General features: G+C 35.3%; 1 protein-coding gene across 1 annotated transcript in view; it reads right to left on the bottom strand.

Annotated features, from left to right (window-relative positions):
• The window catches only part of Lama2 (laminin subunit alpha 2), a 566,319-nt gene that overhangs the window by 204,673 nt on the left and 344,679 nt on the right, over positions 1-16,967 (bottom strand). The window contains exons 19-21 of the mRNA XM_076858266.2: positions 9,960-10,171; positions 6,349-6,455; positions 673-853 (exon numbers count right to left, since the gene is read on the bottom strand). Of these exons, the coding sequence (XP_076714381.2) occupies positions 673-853; positions 6,349-6,455; positions 9,960-10,171 (500 nt within the window). The remainder of the gene's footprint in view (positions 1-672; positions 854-6,348; positions 6,456-9,959; positions 10,172-16,967) is intronic.

A 16,967-nucleotide genomic window follows, 5' to 3' on the forward strand; every position in this document is an offset into this window, starting at 1 on the left:
CTTCATAAGAAAAAGTAAGATTCCACCTCATGACTGTTGAAATAGGGTCTATTCTAAATTAGTGGCACATGAATAGGAGTGAATATTCAATCTTTTCTTTCATCTGTAGTGTGCTAATTGATGTTTTCTTAGTTCATGATTTGTGTGAAGGCTGTGAATGGATACAGGAAAACTCTAAGGAATCATGGTTAGGAACTTGACTGCTTTTCCCCACAAACTAAACATCTAGAGTTATCCTGTTTCTTTCCCAGAACATCACAGTTTTCAAGGCAGCTAAAAGTAGATAAAAATATATTTTTTATACGAGAAAAAAATTATCTTCCTTGATCTTTTTATCAATCTTGCATTAGGAGAAGGGAAAGCTCAGAGATAACATTGACTCTGGAAAACTTGAACATTTGACTTAAACAGCAGTGGTCATCAAGTAATGGTCAAACTGGAATCACAGATAGGAAGGGACATAGCAGATTTGGGATCTGCTGATGAATGTTTATTGAAAAGTTTGCAAGCACAGTTATTTATAGGACACTATTCAAATGCCAATGTATTTTACTCACTAACAAATTTAAAATGTTATTATTAAATATTTTGTCAACGATTATTTCCTTTTAAAAAATGAACAGTTATCAAAATCAGTCACCAAAATGCAGAACTCCAGCCTTGTCTACAGACCTGTGCAGCCTCCTTCTTGGAAGTTGAAATAGCCCCGGGCACAACGGTCACATTTCTTCCCTGCAACACCAGGCTGGCACCAACACTGTCCATTCTCTTCACAGTCAAATGATTTAGATCCAAAAGAATTGCAGTTGCAGGGAACACACCCCCTGGCTGATTGTAGGCCAAATGTTTCAGGCTGACATAGAAAAGGAAAAAGAAAAATGAAATTTCAGTTTATTAACTCACAATGAAACAATATACACAATAGCAAGGAATCAGGCAGAAAAAAGAGAACCTATAGGTTACTAGGGTTCCTCAATGATGTCATGATGACTGGACTGTCATTTAATTGAGTGGGTACTTTCAATGACAACCAAAGGACAAGTTCAGCTACTTTGAAGGACCATCAAAATAAATGGCAGAATTAGGCACTATCTTTTGCCTATTGTATTTCCATCAGCCTTGCCCTATACTTCTCAACGTTTTAGAAGCAGTATGAAGTAAGCTGTGTGTTGTATTTCTGGTTTTAACTTAAAATGTTATTCACTTTATTCCTAAATATATTCTGAATTGATTACTTTCATATCTTATGTAATTCTAATAAAAATGCTTTAAACATGATTGACCAGAAGTTTAAATTTGAAATAGTATTTATCAAATAGTATGTGATCTACTTTTCTGTCATGGATCCATAAATACTTCTAGTCATCAATACAGTATGCACATTATAAACGTAATTTACAGGTTATGCCTACAGTGACCAAATAATTGGTTTGGCAAACATCTAGTTTCTTTGGTTTTATTCTAATAATTAAAACTGATGTGTGAGAACACATATTAAAGTGCTCTATTAGAAAAGTAAAGAGAAATCTTTATTCTGTAATGACTTAGATGCCCATCACTCATCTGTGGCTACACTTGCTTCAGGCGACTTTCTTGAAATGCATGTTATCAGGCTTAGAGTGGCTGCATGGGAAAATGCTGATGGACTGAAAAATCCCTTCTACGAGAAAAAAGAAAAGCATATATCCTACTTAAAGTGTGTCGCAGTTGTCTTTTTAAATATAAACTATGTCACATTATTATGATATTTCAATATGGAAAATTAGTGTCAGTAATTACTTCTTTGTAAAAATAATCCCTATTTTGGAAAATTAGACTTAATAATTACTTCTAGGTTAAAAAATCTAAATCTTGCCACTTAATGTGAGTCACCCAAAAAGAAATGAATTAGTCTCATTATATATTTTTCTATTATTAACAGTATTAAAACTAAGTTTTAGAAAACAAATTCATACCAATGATTAGAATTTTAAAATGGCTAAGAATAGTTTTATTGTTTAAATGAGAAATGGGTTGAGTTTAAAAATAATTTTATTCTTTATATTTATTGCTGGCTTTATTTTTATTTCTAGTTATAATTTAGAATTCATTATATTAAAGAAGAAAGTAAGTAATCATTTCAACAAATGACCCAATATTGAAATTAAATTCACCTCTGTAAAGAAAAACTAAAACACAATATTTTTATTCATAAAATCAATGATTAAATGTAAGATTCTAGATTCTTGACCTAGAGAAATTATCTGGTATTAGAACAATGATTAAAATGCAAGCATGCCTATTACGATATTTTTTATCATGCTGTATAACTGCAGAGGCACTTCAATGTTCTATGTTAGAGAAATAGCTGAATGAATTATAACATATTCATGCTATGTAATACTATGCAATAATTAAAATCTGTTTTGAAACAGTTTTAATGATATGAATATGCTTATGATATAGCATTAAGGAAAATTTCTAAAATGCAGCACTTGGAATTATACAGATTTTACGATTTCAATCACATACGACACACATCCCACCCAGAAACACACAAATAGAAACATACTCATAAAAACATGTATAGAACCTAATACATTAAAACCATTCTATAAAATATGTGAATTATAGAATACTTTCCATTTGTCTTTACTTACTGCATTTTCTTTACTGAAGCTGAATTGTGTATTCTCATTATTTCCTAAATTTTTTTCATTTAGCCTAGGCATACATATGTGTGTACCTATGCATATTTATGCACATACCTTTAATGGGTAAGTTGATCAAATATTGAATGAATTTATTAAATCATAGCATCAAAAATTCCAAATTTGATTATGCAAGGAAAGATACAGGAAGAAATGTAAACATACAGGAAGAAATATGAAATACTTTTCAAGTATTTAAATGATATTGTTTTAAAAACTAGTTTACACCAAAATAAAGCTACCATACTTCATTAATAAAATTTTAATAAATTGGGGATTCAAAAATTGATTTCAAAGCCTAAGGAAAACCTCCCTAGTAAACAAACTAAAGGAGCAAACACTCCTGGTCAATAATTGAGATTAATGAAGTAACAAATACGGAGAAGAGTACTTGTCCACTCCCAGCAGCAAGCTGGCTGGGCTCCTTTACATGCTTCTCACTCAGGGAAATAACAAAAACTAGCTCTTATATATTATTTCCTATGTGCCAGGCACTATTCTAAAATTCATATTTTACAAATATAAATTAGTTTACTCCACAGGGCAACCGTGGAGTAAACTGTCACAGCCATTACTTTCTTACAAAGTAGTAAAAGCAAGGCCTGGAAATTTTAAGTAAATTGCCAAAGAAATTTCTTTGAAGCCTGGCTTTGGATTCTCATACATAACTTCCTCAAGAACTAAGTAGTCTGAAGACAAAATAGTACTGTGAGGTATGTAGGAAAACACATGAATGAGAATTGATTTTTTGCTAAATTTTTATTTTAGAGGCATTTTGATCAGTTACTATCCCTGTCTTTTATTTTCAATTGATTCATTTTGTTTTTGAAGAAAAAAAATGTTTTAAAGATTTTTTCATTTAGTAACTACAGTAATACTAGTAATACTAATAATGCATGCACTAGACTACCTGACAGCTCCATGTTAGTATGTTATGCACTGTTCTCACTATTGCCTTCAAACAGCCTTGGAGGTGCCTCATCATATCTCCCTGCAAGCCATCTGCAGTGTGGAATGTTGATGCCTCATAACCTCCAGCTTCTAGTCTTTTGGATCCATCAAAGAGCTTAGTGATGGGCTGAAAGCTGATGTCCCCACCCCAAATTCCATATGTTGAAATCCTAACTTCACAGTGATGGTAATCTGAGGTGGGTTTTAAGGGAGATAATTAGGTTATGAGGGTGGAGCCCTCATGAATGAGATCAGTAGCCTTATAAAAGAGACCCACAGAAATCTCTTCACCATGCGAAGTTATTCTGTCTTCTTAGACAGCCATCTAGGGGAAGTGGGCTATCACCAGACAGCTGGCACCTTGATCTGAATCTTCTCCAGATCTCTGAGGAATTAATTTCTGTTGTTTATAAGCCACCCAGTCTAATGCCATTCTGATATAACCTCCTGAATGGACTCAGTCAAGCTCAGTCTATGCTTTGTCAGGCTTTTCCAGTCAGTGGCTAATTACGGTAAGGCACCAGAAAAATTTCTGCCAAATTTAGGATTCCACCAATGGGCAAACATTTCTTTGCCAGGATGGGCACTTCCCATTAGTCTGATCAAAATTTGGGATTTTGGTAGAATGCACTGAATGAAACCTTTCCTAACCAATCTTTCCTTTTCTGTTTGCCCAGGAGTCAGAGGGCCACTGTAGCAGAAGTCTCCCAGCATGCTCTGCTCTTCCCCTTTCATCCTTCATACATATTTTTCCCCTAAAATCTTTTGGCATTTTCTTTTTGGAGAATATAAGATGACACAAACTTTATGAAGTGGGTCTTACACCAAATACACGAAGAAACTAAATGACAGATAGATAAGGAACTTAACAGCCATGAAGCCAAGAGGCTGGGATTGATCTGAGGCAGTCAGTCTGATATGAGAACTCCTTTTCTTAAAATGTACTCTAATGAACCAAGAAATAAAATAATATTTTTTTTCATCTTTACTGTTTATTTTGCACTCTCCTTTTAACCCCTACCCTCAACTCTCCACAGACCCTTGATCTAGAATGGCAAATCTTGTCCCTTGTTACTCAGCCACAAGGCTGTGAGAAGCAGTTTTCTCTCCTGCCCTCCATCTCTCCCTTATTATTATTTAGCATTTGTTTTGTTTGCCTAGTGAGAAGGGGAACAAATTGTAACTGAAAACAACTTTCTTTCCTTATTTTGTGTATGTTGTGCTTTTATAGTGTGTACAAATGTGTTTCTTGTGTTTGATGCATACGTGAACAAAATAATGATGAGAAAGTTAGCAAAATCCTTAATTATGATATGAGACAAATGTCATATCAAAGCTCTGAATTTTCTTAGGCAAGTCACTTTCTTTGTTATATTTCTCATTTGTTTACTTCTAAAGTGAGTTTTTACCAAATTATACTTGAGGTTCCTACAAATAAATTTTTATTTGATTTCTACCCAACCATGGCCAATTGACACTATATTAAACTTATGAACTTGAATATGTTTTTAAAAGCAGAAGGATGGTTATTTTTAAAAAGGCAAGGCTCCAATAAGAAATTGAAAAATGTTTGCATTTGCAATTCGCACACTTAGCAGCTGTTATTTGGTAAAATGCCACCAGGGAACTTCAGCTGAGGCACACGGAACACAACATGCCCCGGCACGAGCCATGCAGCGCCTCTGGGATTACCCGAGCTGGGGCCCGATAGGCTCCCCGAGGACACCCGCTGGAACTGCTGGACCCCCACCTCCTGGGAGACCCCAGCACGCGTTGCGCTCTCCGTGGCTGCTCCTCCTGCCGATGCACCTGCCTGCCGAGGTTGCACTGTTTCCCTATAAAGCCTGATTTACAGATACATCTTCCTGTGGTATCACATTGGGGTGACACTGAGCCCATGGGATTGCAGTCACAGGGCACACAGACTTGCTTCTCTGGATCCCACCACATACTGGGCTTTAGTTGCCAACAGAAAAATAAAATGAAACAAAATAAGAACAACAAAAAAGCATATGATATTATTCAAGAGATAGTAGCAGATTATATTTTCCAACTTCCTGCAGAAAGGTCAGTTTGACATCTGAGAAGTTTTGGCTTCTGCTTAATAGTCTTTATCACCAATAAAATGTATTTAAGTAAAAGAGGTAGTGCAAATCCTTCCACTCTCATGAATGAATCTGAAGGCACTCACCCAGCTGAAGGCAGGCAACTGATATGTTCAGGAATTGAGATCAACATATTGAAACTGAAAATTTCATTTTAGCAAAATGATACCTGTAAACATTATATAAATTAGCTTTTCTTTTGAAACTTTTGCTAAGTAGAGTGCTCATTGGAGTTAGCTTTTAAATGAGAACTAGAAGAAGGTGCATGCTAAGCAAAAGGAGCAACACATTTTTTTTTCTGCCAAAAATGTAAAGAGTAGTTTACTTTCCAAAAAAATCAGGATTATATTTATGATGGTTATTTCAGAAACATTTGCATTATAGGAAATATTATACAAATTATCTGCCAAAGAAATGTAGTTTGCAGGTCAACTACAAGTTTTTGCTGTATTTGAGCACATATTTTCCTGATCATAGTAATTCTATCTGTGGAATTAGATAATCCTGAACCATTTTGTGAATACATTAAGGTGTCTAAAACATGATATTGAAAGCCAATGAAAATTTTCAAGAAAGTAATTCACCGATGAGCTCCTCCTTACCTTACATTCATCACACCGGCGTCCCTGCACATTGGGTCTGCAATCACACTGTCCTGTTCGAGGGTGGCAAATCTCTGAGAAGGAGCCATTGACATTACAACGACAGGCTGGAGAGAGAAAAGGCATCAGTGGCTGGAAAAAAAAAATTCTAATACAGGTTGAATATGCTTTATCTGAAGTGCCAGGGACCAGAAATATTTCAGAGTTTGAAGTTTTCTGAATTGGGGAATATAGTTGCATAAACTTTACTGGTTGAGCATCCCTAGTTGGAAAATCTGAAATCCAAAATGCTCCTAGTCTTAACGTGTTTGTTAAATAAAAATATAGCCCAGGTGGTAACACTGACGTCGAAATTCAGTAATAGAATATTTCTGACTTACTAAGGGCTCTCAAGAATTCTATCATTTTTATCCCTACAATAACTCTATCAGCTGTAGAGAGAATTTATATCGAGTCTTTGGCACAATTCTCGTGACATCATATGCTATTCAAACATTTATGTTGTCATTCAAGATATTCAAGGTCAGTTAGATATTGCTGGGTTCTGAACATTATTGAGACTTGCAGATCGCTGATTTCAGGTACAGTGCTGGGTCATTCCTTCATAGATACTTTGGGTAACATTTAAAATATTATAATCCCATTGTAAGTAATACATACTGACTCTAAGGCCAAAATAATTCTAAGAAATTACTAAAAATTGACTGCATTCATGTCATAATACTAATGTCATCATTAATCAAGTAATACTGAATTAATTATTTCAAAATAATGATTATTTATTCTGTGTCAGTCTTTGTTTTAAGTTCAAAAAATGAGTTTGACATGATTATAAAAGTATATAAGATGAAAACATTGCTTCAAGTCTATTAGAAATAGAACATTGTAATTTTTAAAAATCACTTTAATATTACAATTTTTCTGCAAAGATAGAAAATATATTTGGTTTCAGTAATCTATTGTCATTTTGTGTTATGAAGTTGTCTGATGTTATACTGAAACATATAATAAATCAGTCTAAAACCTAAGTGGTATTCACAAAAATAACTAATTAATGGCTCCCTGTGTACTCTACAAATGCATGTGTCATGATGCATATAATGGTGTTGATAACAATGAAATTGTGTGGGGGCGGATGGCATGGGAATTAAGACTATTCCATACGTGGCTTTGGTAAATTTGGTACAATATCTGTTAAACATTACCTATTAACATGTTATAATGGCTATTCTATTAGCCGATGCTATTATTATTCTCTTCACTTGGCTCCAGATTTCACTTTCCTTTACTGCTCTTCTAAAAATTGCTTGATTTTTTTTCCCCCAGAAAAGTTTAGTCTTCAGTATCTGCTAACTTGATTCTAGTATGTTGGACATTGGAAAACTGGCCTAACCAGCAACCAGTCAAATTAGCTGGTTAATTTTCCTCAGGCAATAGCTTAAGGAACAGTTGGTTCATAGATGGAGTTTAAAAAAGGGCTGGAGACAAATATTCTTTTTAAATATCCACATTCATTTGGATACCAATTTGTGGTGCACACAAATTTATGTAAATTTCTTAAGTGTACTATACATAGATTTAAAAAATCTTAAGTTATTTATGATATAAAATCCTTTTTTTAAAAAGTAAGTACTACAAAATTAAATTTACATAAATATTCTGGTGATTAATGTCACCTTAAAAATAACAAAAACAATATAGAATTTTGTAAAAGGGGCATTTAATGGAAGGGTCTAAAACAAACTAAATATATAAATTCAAAAAGCAAAATATACTACTTGGTAGTGGTCAACTTTTCATGAACAAATCCAGAAGCAACTTAAATAATGCTTTCTCATGAGCTTTCTTTTCTTGAGGGTTTACTATCATGTGTAGAGGAACTACTTATAAAAAAAAATTGTAAAAGATAATAAATGGATTTTTACATTTTTAATCATAATTATATTCTGGAAGGCATTAAAAATCATAATCATATTTATACTTCATGGCAAGTAGTACAAAAATTGGAGATAGTTCAAATGTTGTTATTCCCACATTCTCCTCTGTTCTGAAAACTTTATGCCACAAATCATTAGTTTATCATGATAAAATGATTGGAATAATATCTTCATCTTTACATAGGGATTATTAGAAGACAGAGAAAGAAAGGCTGATAAATGACTAAAGTAATCTAGAATTAGTGAACCACTGATATTCATGACTACTACTTGCACTACTACCAGACAAGAGACCATGTGTGGGCATTTCCAGATCCCAAGGACTCCCTGGATGCTCTCTATGTGCTATGTCCTTTAATTTCTTTAGCAAACTTATTGAAGTGATGAAACTAAGTCTTATTGAGGTCAAATGTCTTCCCCAGGGTCACAGAGCTAGAAAACATGGATCCCAGATGATTTGTTTGAAAAAGAAGAATTTCTTCAGTTCCTGATCATTTTCACAAATGCCTAAAAACCTATGATGTTTAAAGTCACTCTGAACCTGTTGGAAATTTTGCTTAAAATCATTTTATATATGATATTGACAGACAGTAGTTGTTCCAGAGAAAGTTTAATTTTTGATTGAACGCATTATCATAAGTGTATGGCACAAAGTTCACACTCATCTTCTGAATTTAGGTGAAGACACATTTTCTAGTGAAATGAGGAACCCTAGTGGGCCTTTAGTGCTTAAAGCAAAGATGATAACAGACTTCATTTTCTCTGGTTTCTCTAATTCTGCAAGCCCTGGGCCCTAACTGAATGATTACAAGAGTCTCTTGCAGAAGTGAATGGTTGGGCTACTCTTAATGTCCTGCTCCTCCTAAAGATTTTGACAGCAGATGAAGCTGATAATGGCTGTGTAAAGCACTCATGTGGCCTCATACCCCATTTGCCTTTCCACTGCCAGATTCCCTTTGCATACCATATTACCACTATTATAAAGCATTAGTAAATTCTGTGCCACACTTAATAATACAGCAAAGAAGGCAAAGATGGGGAGGGGGATGTATTGTACTAAAATGGATGAAGCCCTAGAGTAGCTACTTTTGTGAAGGAAAACACAGAAGTATCATCCTATGCATAGTCCTAAGATGAAAGTTAATCATTCAATAATTACAATGCCAGCGTGTGAAAACATTGGCAGAGTTTTACACCTATTAAAAAATACAAGATTGTAAAGTTCACACAGGAAAGCACAACCAAATAACACCTATTGACAGGTAATGATGAAGGATCTGAGCCAAGAACTTTACGTCAACAAACAAATTATTAGAATTGAGATAAACAAAACAAAACAATAAAACAACACCAAAAAATGTCCTGCTAAATCTTCAAATTCTTCTTTCCTACTATGGATATGAGGTCATTTTAAAATAGAAACATGTGTATCATTTGAAAAAAAAAAGAAAAAAGGAATACCACTTCAACAATGCAGCAATTTTCAAAGGATTTTTGCTATTAGTACAAAGAAAGATAGATTCTGGAATATGCAGACTCTTGTCTATGCTGTGCATCTATCATCCATGTATTACAGATAATTTCCTAGTCTCCAATCCCCACTCAAGAACTCATCAGCTACTTTGAGGTATAATACATCAATTCTGTCAGGGGCATCAATAGTTCAGGACTTACGCTGACAGTTCTTTGCATCAACTGCGTCTCCAAAATATCCATCAGCACAGAGCTCACAGTACCGGCCTGTTGTACCTGGCTTACATATCAGACAGGAGCCAGACAAGCTGTCACAGCTGCCAGGGATGGAGAAGTCAAGGTTGTCATTGCATTGACATGGTTGACATGATCCTCCAGGTACAGAGGGTTGTCCAAAATAGCCTTCTGCACACCTAAGGTGAAAAATTGCATCCATGAGTATTTGGGGGGAAACTCATGAAACACATCTTGGGGCAATGTTTACATATTTTTCATGCTACTACTCTCCCAGGATGATGGCTTTTCCTTTTCAGTGTTCCTTGTCTCAAATTCAAGGTGATTAAAAAATGTTTTTCTATAACCACAGTGTAGATACAAGACGAAATCCTGCCAGACCCACTAGTAATTAGATTTCAGCCAGACAAAAACAAAACAAAACAAAATCTTGTCACTGGCACTGAAGACGAGACCAAAGCGTAAGAAATCTGCTGCTGGCACTCTCAAAGAATCTAGGTCCATGTTGCAAAGCCTTTGTAATAGAACACATTATGTATCTCTACACCAATTGGTTGTTTTTTTGTAAAAATATGCAAGGTTCACATTTTGTTGTTGTTGTTCTTGCAGCAAGAGCTTGTTAGGAGGAAACAATTCACGAGAAATTTAGTAGCGAGAGTACAGAATTTCTTAAATAAAAACTGTGACTCAGGAGATTTTTATTTTTATTTGGGTAGAGTGTGTCTCTGAATTAATAATGGATTTGTATGTAACTGAATGTAGATTTAGAGGTAGTTTATAAATGAAGAGTCTTTACTAAGGAGAAGTCTAAGTAGGTATTCTTGCCAATTATGGCAATATGACATAAGGTGATGCTCAACCGTGCCCATGACTCAAATTAGCAAAATCCAGGTATTTTGTTTTAATCAACCAAGAACTATTTTTACATATTAATTGTCATTATTTACAAAGCATTACAGAGGAGATTTTTTTTTTAAACTATAGTATCAAAATTTCCCTGATCTAAATGCTGTCTTATAATGTCACATCACCTTATGAACACACAGATACATCCTTACAGGCATTGCCTATTTATCTTCTGCTCTGTCATCTCTTTCAGTTGCATTTTCCCACACTTCATATTAAGCCATACTTGACAAAGGAGAAATGAAACAGGGCATCCACAGTCTATGGGCAGGCCAGCTCTGCTACCTGCAGTATCTTATCAAAGTAGTCTTCTGCAGCAAGGGTCAGAATTGAAAATGAACAAAAAATAGAGTGTTTTTACCTCCATAGTATGCTATGTTATGCTCATCTACTCAGATGTGAAAGCCATTGTTTAGAGCAAGGCTCTCTGCCATGAGGAATAGAAATGGTTTAAATTCATTATGTCATATTAAGGACATATTAATAACACTGCAATTATGGGACACAGTCGTTAATTTGGTACCGATACATTGATCAATGATTATTCTAAGTTTCCCAGAAAATGTATGGGGACCATAATATTCTTATGGAATTAATATTTTATCAGAATTTTTAAAAATGAGATTAATAGTTTTAATTATTTTTACAAAATGGTTAATATGATTATGAATGTTATATAAACATCTTAAAAGGCTACTGCTGCCCACAAATTCATATATTAATTCTCTATTACAAAATATGAAATAATATTTTAGTGCATAAAGTTCCCCCATAATCCCTTCAGGGGTATTCTTACCTTAGTTGATATTCAGAGCTTATGATCACATCTGCATATATTCACATCTCATTTTGTTTATTGCTAAGAGAGTGACTTTGCTCCACTTAGAATAAGGAGGTACGGTGATTATTATCACAGTCAACAAAGACCTATTATTTTCAGTTCACTTTCCTCAAAATAACTTACTGCCCTCGGGAGAGATGGCATTATATAACAAGATCTGGGAATTTCTCTTAACACAGATACCAATTAATAAGTACAAAATTCTCCTATAATAAAAGAAACTCAGCCCATGGAAGAAAAAAAAAGCAACAAAACTGTGATTGAATAGAATAACGAAAGAAGCATCTGTCTTTTTCATTGCAGGACATGTAAGAAAAATTTGTGAATATACATATTAGAAAATTCATATGCTGCTTTATTGAAAGTGGAACCATTTTCTGCAGTACATTTGTGCTTTATTGCTGGTGTATGTGCATGTCCATTTTTATACATAGAATGGTCTTCAAAGAGACATATAAAATGTTCCATTTGGAGTGAACAAACAATGCTAGGATCAGAAAATACAATGCTACTAATAATATGCTTTTATTACTAATAATATCACTTTATAATCTGTTATATGATTTATCTAATAAAAATTAGTTAAAAATCACAGTCCTTTGACCCTTTTCATTTTCACAGATTATTGCGCTAACAAAATTAATTGTAATTTGAAATCTTAAGCTCTCTCACTTTCACAGGTAAGGCAGAATGAGGGCATTTTTAAAGAAGACAGTTTATTGGATTCCTTGTTAAAGATGAGCACCTTGTCATAGAGTCACTGCTCCATTCCACATTTGTTCACTTTTTCAAATCAAATTGAGCTATTTAAAACAGATACCCTTTAAATGCAAATAAGATTCCAGAAAACACATGCAGTTCTATAATAAGAGTTGCTGCTATTGATAATTTAGGAAGAATATTAGAGAGAGGAAAGGCTGGGAGGAGAGGGAGAGAGAATGAATGACAGAAGAGGAGAGGAACAATAACTAGAAAAGAAAGCAACAGGATGGAGGAGATGTTTTAAATCTCATTGTGTTCCATCATTTTCTCCAACAACTTTGGGTTAAAATCTGAGGCCTATGGTCATACTATCTCTTCCTCAAAAAAAAAAAAAAAAAAAGACACTGAGTATTTTTACATGATGCATATAAATAACATTCAGTCTTTAGTCCACAGAAAACAAATATTCCTTAAACAATCTGACAACAGAACAATCAGAGTTATGTAAGTACTATCAGCAAAGCATAGAAAAGGTACAACCTACTCGGATTAGGACTTAACAAAGGCCTGTTCAGAATGAAAGAGCAGAATTTTAAGAGATGACTAGGTTAGCCTCAGGCAGAGCAGTGGGAGGACTGCAGTGTTCTAGGGAGGAGGGACAGCATTGACAAAGGTACAGAAAAAAGTGGCTGGAGTATAAAGGTGTGTGGCTATACTGCAAGATTGTGTTCTTACTACCTTGCACCTGCCAGTCAGCTAAAGACTGAGGGAATTTGCCTGCATATTCAAGTCCTTTCTGCAAATTACAAAAAGTGTAGAGAGAGTGGGTCCACACTTCTGCAGCTGAGCACAGCAAGAAGCTCTTCTTGCACTAAGCCCTCATACTGGCTTCAATCTCCCATTTGCCACTTCCCAGACTTTCTTTGGGCAGTGTGCAAACTGCTCAATTGCGCATGAGCATCCTCTTTGAAACATCAGCTGAAGCCACAGTTTTGTTTATGGCATGATTAAGAAAGAATAAGCTTCTCTCTTCTTTTGTTTCTATTTAATGTCATCTTTGGCAGCGAGGACCCAACACTTAAGGAGATTCAGATACAAGTAGAAAATGTTATCAGCATCATGATCAGAGGGAAACTGGACTTGATCCAGACATTTCTGAAGTAGAGAATACCTAACTGGGATTTTGGAGTTAGAGCTAAATAACAAAATGGAACTTGGTATCTAATATGAATCACATGGATAAAATTACAGGTGAATTTTTAAAATATTAGGCAACCCGAGTCAACTGTCTTCTGCATTCTCAGAGGTAACTGCGAAAGCAGTCTTGATTTTTGGCCTCTGTCTCACCTAGGGAGGATCTGCTAAGAAATTACACTGGGGAGGAGGCAGGGGTTATCCCATTAAGGGTTAAATATCCCATTAAGTACCAGGTTGTCCCATAGAATCTGTCAAGTGATCTTGCCACAGTCTTGGATCTGTCTTTCTCCATGATGCATTCTAAATTGCTAGGGCTACAGACTTGTTCTGAAAGTACCCCCAATGTCTGGTAGGTCTGGTGTCATCTGTGATTAACTCAGCTTTTGTTTTATGTTTTTAAAAATTTCTCTTGATGCTCTAAGGCTAATTTCTAGATGTTGTCTCTGGTTTTTTGGAGTTTTAGTCTTCCATTGTCCAGATGAAAGAAGCCTTGAATCTTAGCAAAGTGTCATAATGAATACCTTCTCCCCTAACTTCCTCTCTTCTGTCTCTTGTTAGTTCCCAGCAAAATAGTAACTTCTCAAGGTGCCTTGGCCCCAAGCAAATGTTTCATGCTTCCAAGCTGTGACTAGTGTCTTACATGTGAAACAATCATCAGTCAACATTTTGCTAAATCTACCTTTGCCATCCTTTTGTTCATGGTTTCTTTTCTTTCCCTCAATTCAAGAAGCAAGAACATGGTGCGCAATGCATCTAAATGAAAGGATTTGATAGGGAAGAAAGCAGAAACACAGAGAACTCCTAGACCTTGGACTCAAAAAGTTGGAATTTCTATGAACATGGAACCTATACACCTTCCCCCCAAATAAGATGGAGATAAAAAGGTGGATGGAGAAATGATGATAGTAGCAATGGTGGTGTATCCCAGTGTGGAATGAAAGAAGCTGAATGATTTCTGTCTCCCCAAGAATGGGATAAAGTGAAGAGAGTTGAATGACCTGAGACGAAAGGTGATTCGGAGAACAGGGAAGGCAAAGGTTGGCAGACACACATGGGGAGAATTAGGACATGATGGCCCCACAGCATGTCCCTTTGCCCAACACAGACATACCCACACTCATTCACCTACTTACCACTCATGCACACCAGCCCCGTGGTACTTTGTCAACTTATTAGAACTTTGATTCAAGCTTGGTTGAGATCATGTGAGATCACATGTCTAAGTTCTCACAGTTCTCACATATATGGATGAGGTCTCAAAATAGAAACTGAATTGAAATAAACAATATCAACTGATAATTCTCATCCACCAGAGCTGTAGTCTGAGACACATTCATGCTATATAATAAAAGCAGAAAATTTTGGAAAGACTGAGCTAAATTAAGTGATCAGATTTCTCTACTTCCCACCACAGGACATAGCACAAATTTTAACATGCTAATGGATACTTCACAAACTTTTGTGATCACAGCATTCTTTATTCTAGGAACAACTACAGTTTGGGAAACCCTGTTTTATTTCAAATGCTGATTTTTTATGTAGCCAATATGCATACAGTAATCATACACATCACTTACAGAATGACTTTGATTATACAATTTTAATGCAACCAGTGACTCCTCTTTTCTCTGACCTTTCTTTTTCCCTCCTTTGCACTTCAACATACACAACTGCAAAATTATTCCTCTCATAATTTTGACCTATCAAATGGACTTTTCCCTCACATACATATACTGAAATGGTATACCCTAAATATTTCTGGAAAATGCTAATTCAAATTCTGCCTAGAAAAAGCAAATATCTCATCATCTGTATAAAAATAGTTGAAGATTATTTTTAGTTAAAAAAAACTTTAGTTGGAGCTGAGCTATATACCATTGCTACACTGAATATGCATCTTGTAATCTTCCATTGAATCAGACTAATATAGATTTTAGGCAGAAAATTATGCTCTCTGTCAGTTACTTCTTTCCTGGGTGAATTTCATTATTCAGTTAGGTTTCTCTCCAGAATACATGTGACCATTCTCATATGCATTAAAGAAAGATATGAGCTGCTTGAGGGCAAGGATAGCATAATGCATCTGTTTACCTCTGACATCCAGCCCTGTGCTTAGTAAATGGCAGCTACTAAGCAGATATATGTAAAATTAAAGGTAGCATTTAAATTGTAGATGATTCGGAAACTATGATCTAACATGTATAGAGAGGATAGTGCACGAAGCAAAGCAATATAAATACATCAGAGATTATGCTCACCTAGGTAAGCGAATTTAATGGTCTTGTATGAAAGAGCAGCTGTTGCTTTCTAGTTGCTAAAAAAGGTTGCCTGTAGTGAGCTGTGGGGGAGGCAGTGGGTGGTTAGGCTTTTGATGTAGATCTGTCTTGGCAATGATTGCTCTCTTATTATAATAAGTAATATACACAAAGCTTCTTTTAAAGAAAAACACAATTAAAGACCTCCAGTTTCTCGATTACAAATATATCCTTCTTATTTCAGTTCTCTTCTTCCATTACTAATTTACAGATGCTGCCATTCTTACAAATAGTACTTATTGCTCCTGGAAACTGTCACTGGTACTTTGTCCCCAGATTGCTAGTTGCTAGCTAAATTCTCTCTGGGTGACTGGCTCCTGCTTCAATAATTTTATGCACCCTGGTTGGAATAGGACTGATGGCTGCCAAGAAGGCAGGAGAGGACAGGCCAAAATGGCCCTCTTTGGGGTTAGCTTTGGTGACAAAGATTGAAAGTAGGTCACATCCATTATGACCCTTTTTTCCCCAATCCCTATGGCCTACTGATGAACTAGGCTGTTTGGATCTGTTTTCATTGCTAAGACCAGAGAGAATTTGTTCTATTTGGCAATAATTTCAAGGGGGAAGTTTGTATCATTTTTATACTGCAACTGGATATATAAAAGAAAAGTCTCTTCAAAATCATTTGGGGAAGGCCAAATGTTTTCTCTGATAAGTGGAATCTAATTCATAATGGGGCTGGGGTGGGGTGGGGAAGAATGAAAGAACATTGGATTGTGCAGAGGGGAGTGAGGGGCGGGGATGGGGATGAGAAGGACAGTAGAATGAGACAGACATTATTACCCTATATACATGCATGATTACATTATTGGTGTGACTTTGCACCATGTACAGCCAGAAGAAGGAGAAGTTGTGCTCCATTGGTATATGATGTGTCAAAATGCATTCCATTGTTATGTATAATTAATTAGAACAAATAAATAAATAAATCCAAAAAATAATTTTGGGAGAAAATATGATTATACAGATTATACATAGTAATACCCATAGTTCCATTGCAAAGCAACCCAAGAA

Source organism: Callospermophilus lateralis, chromosome 6 (genome assembly GCF_048772815.1).
Source record: "Callospermophilus lateralis isolate mCalLat2 chromosome 6, mCalLat2.hap1, whole genome shotgun sequence".
Taxonomy (NCBI): domain Eukaryota; kingdom Metazoa; phylum Chordata; class Mammalia; order Rodentia; family Sciuridae; genus Callospermophilus; species Callospermophilus lateralis.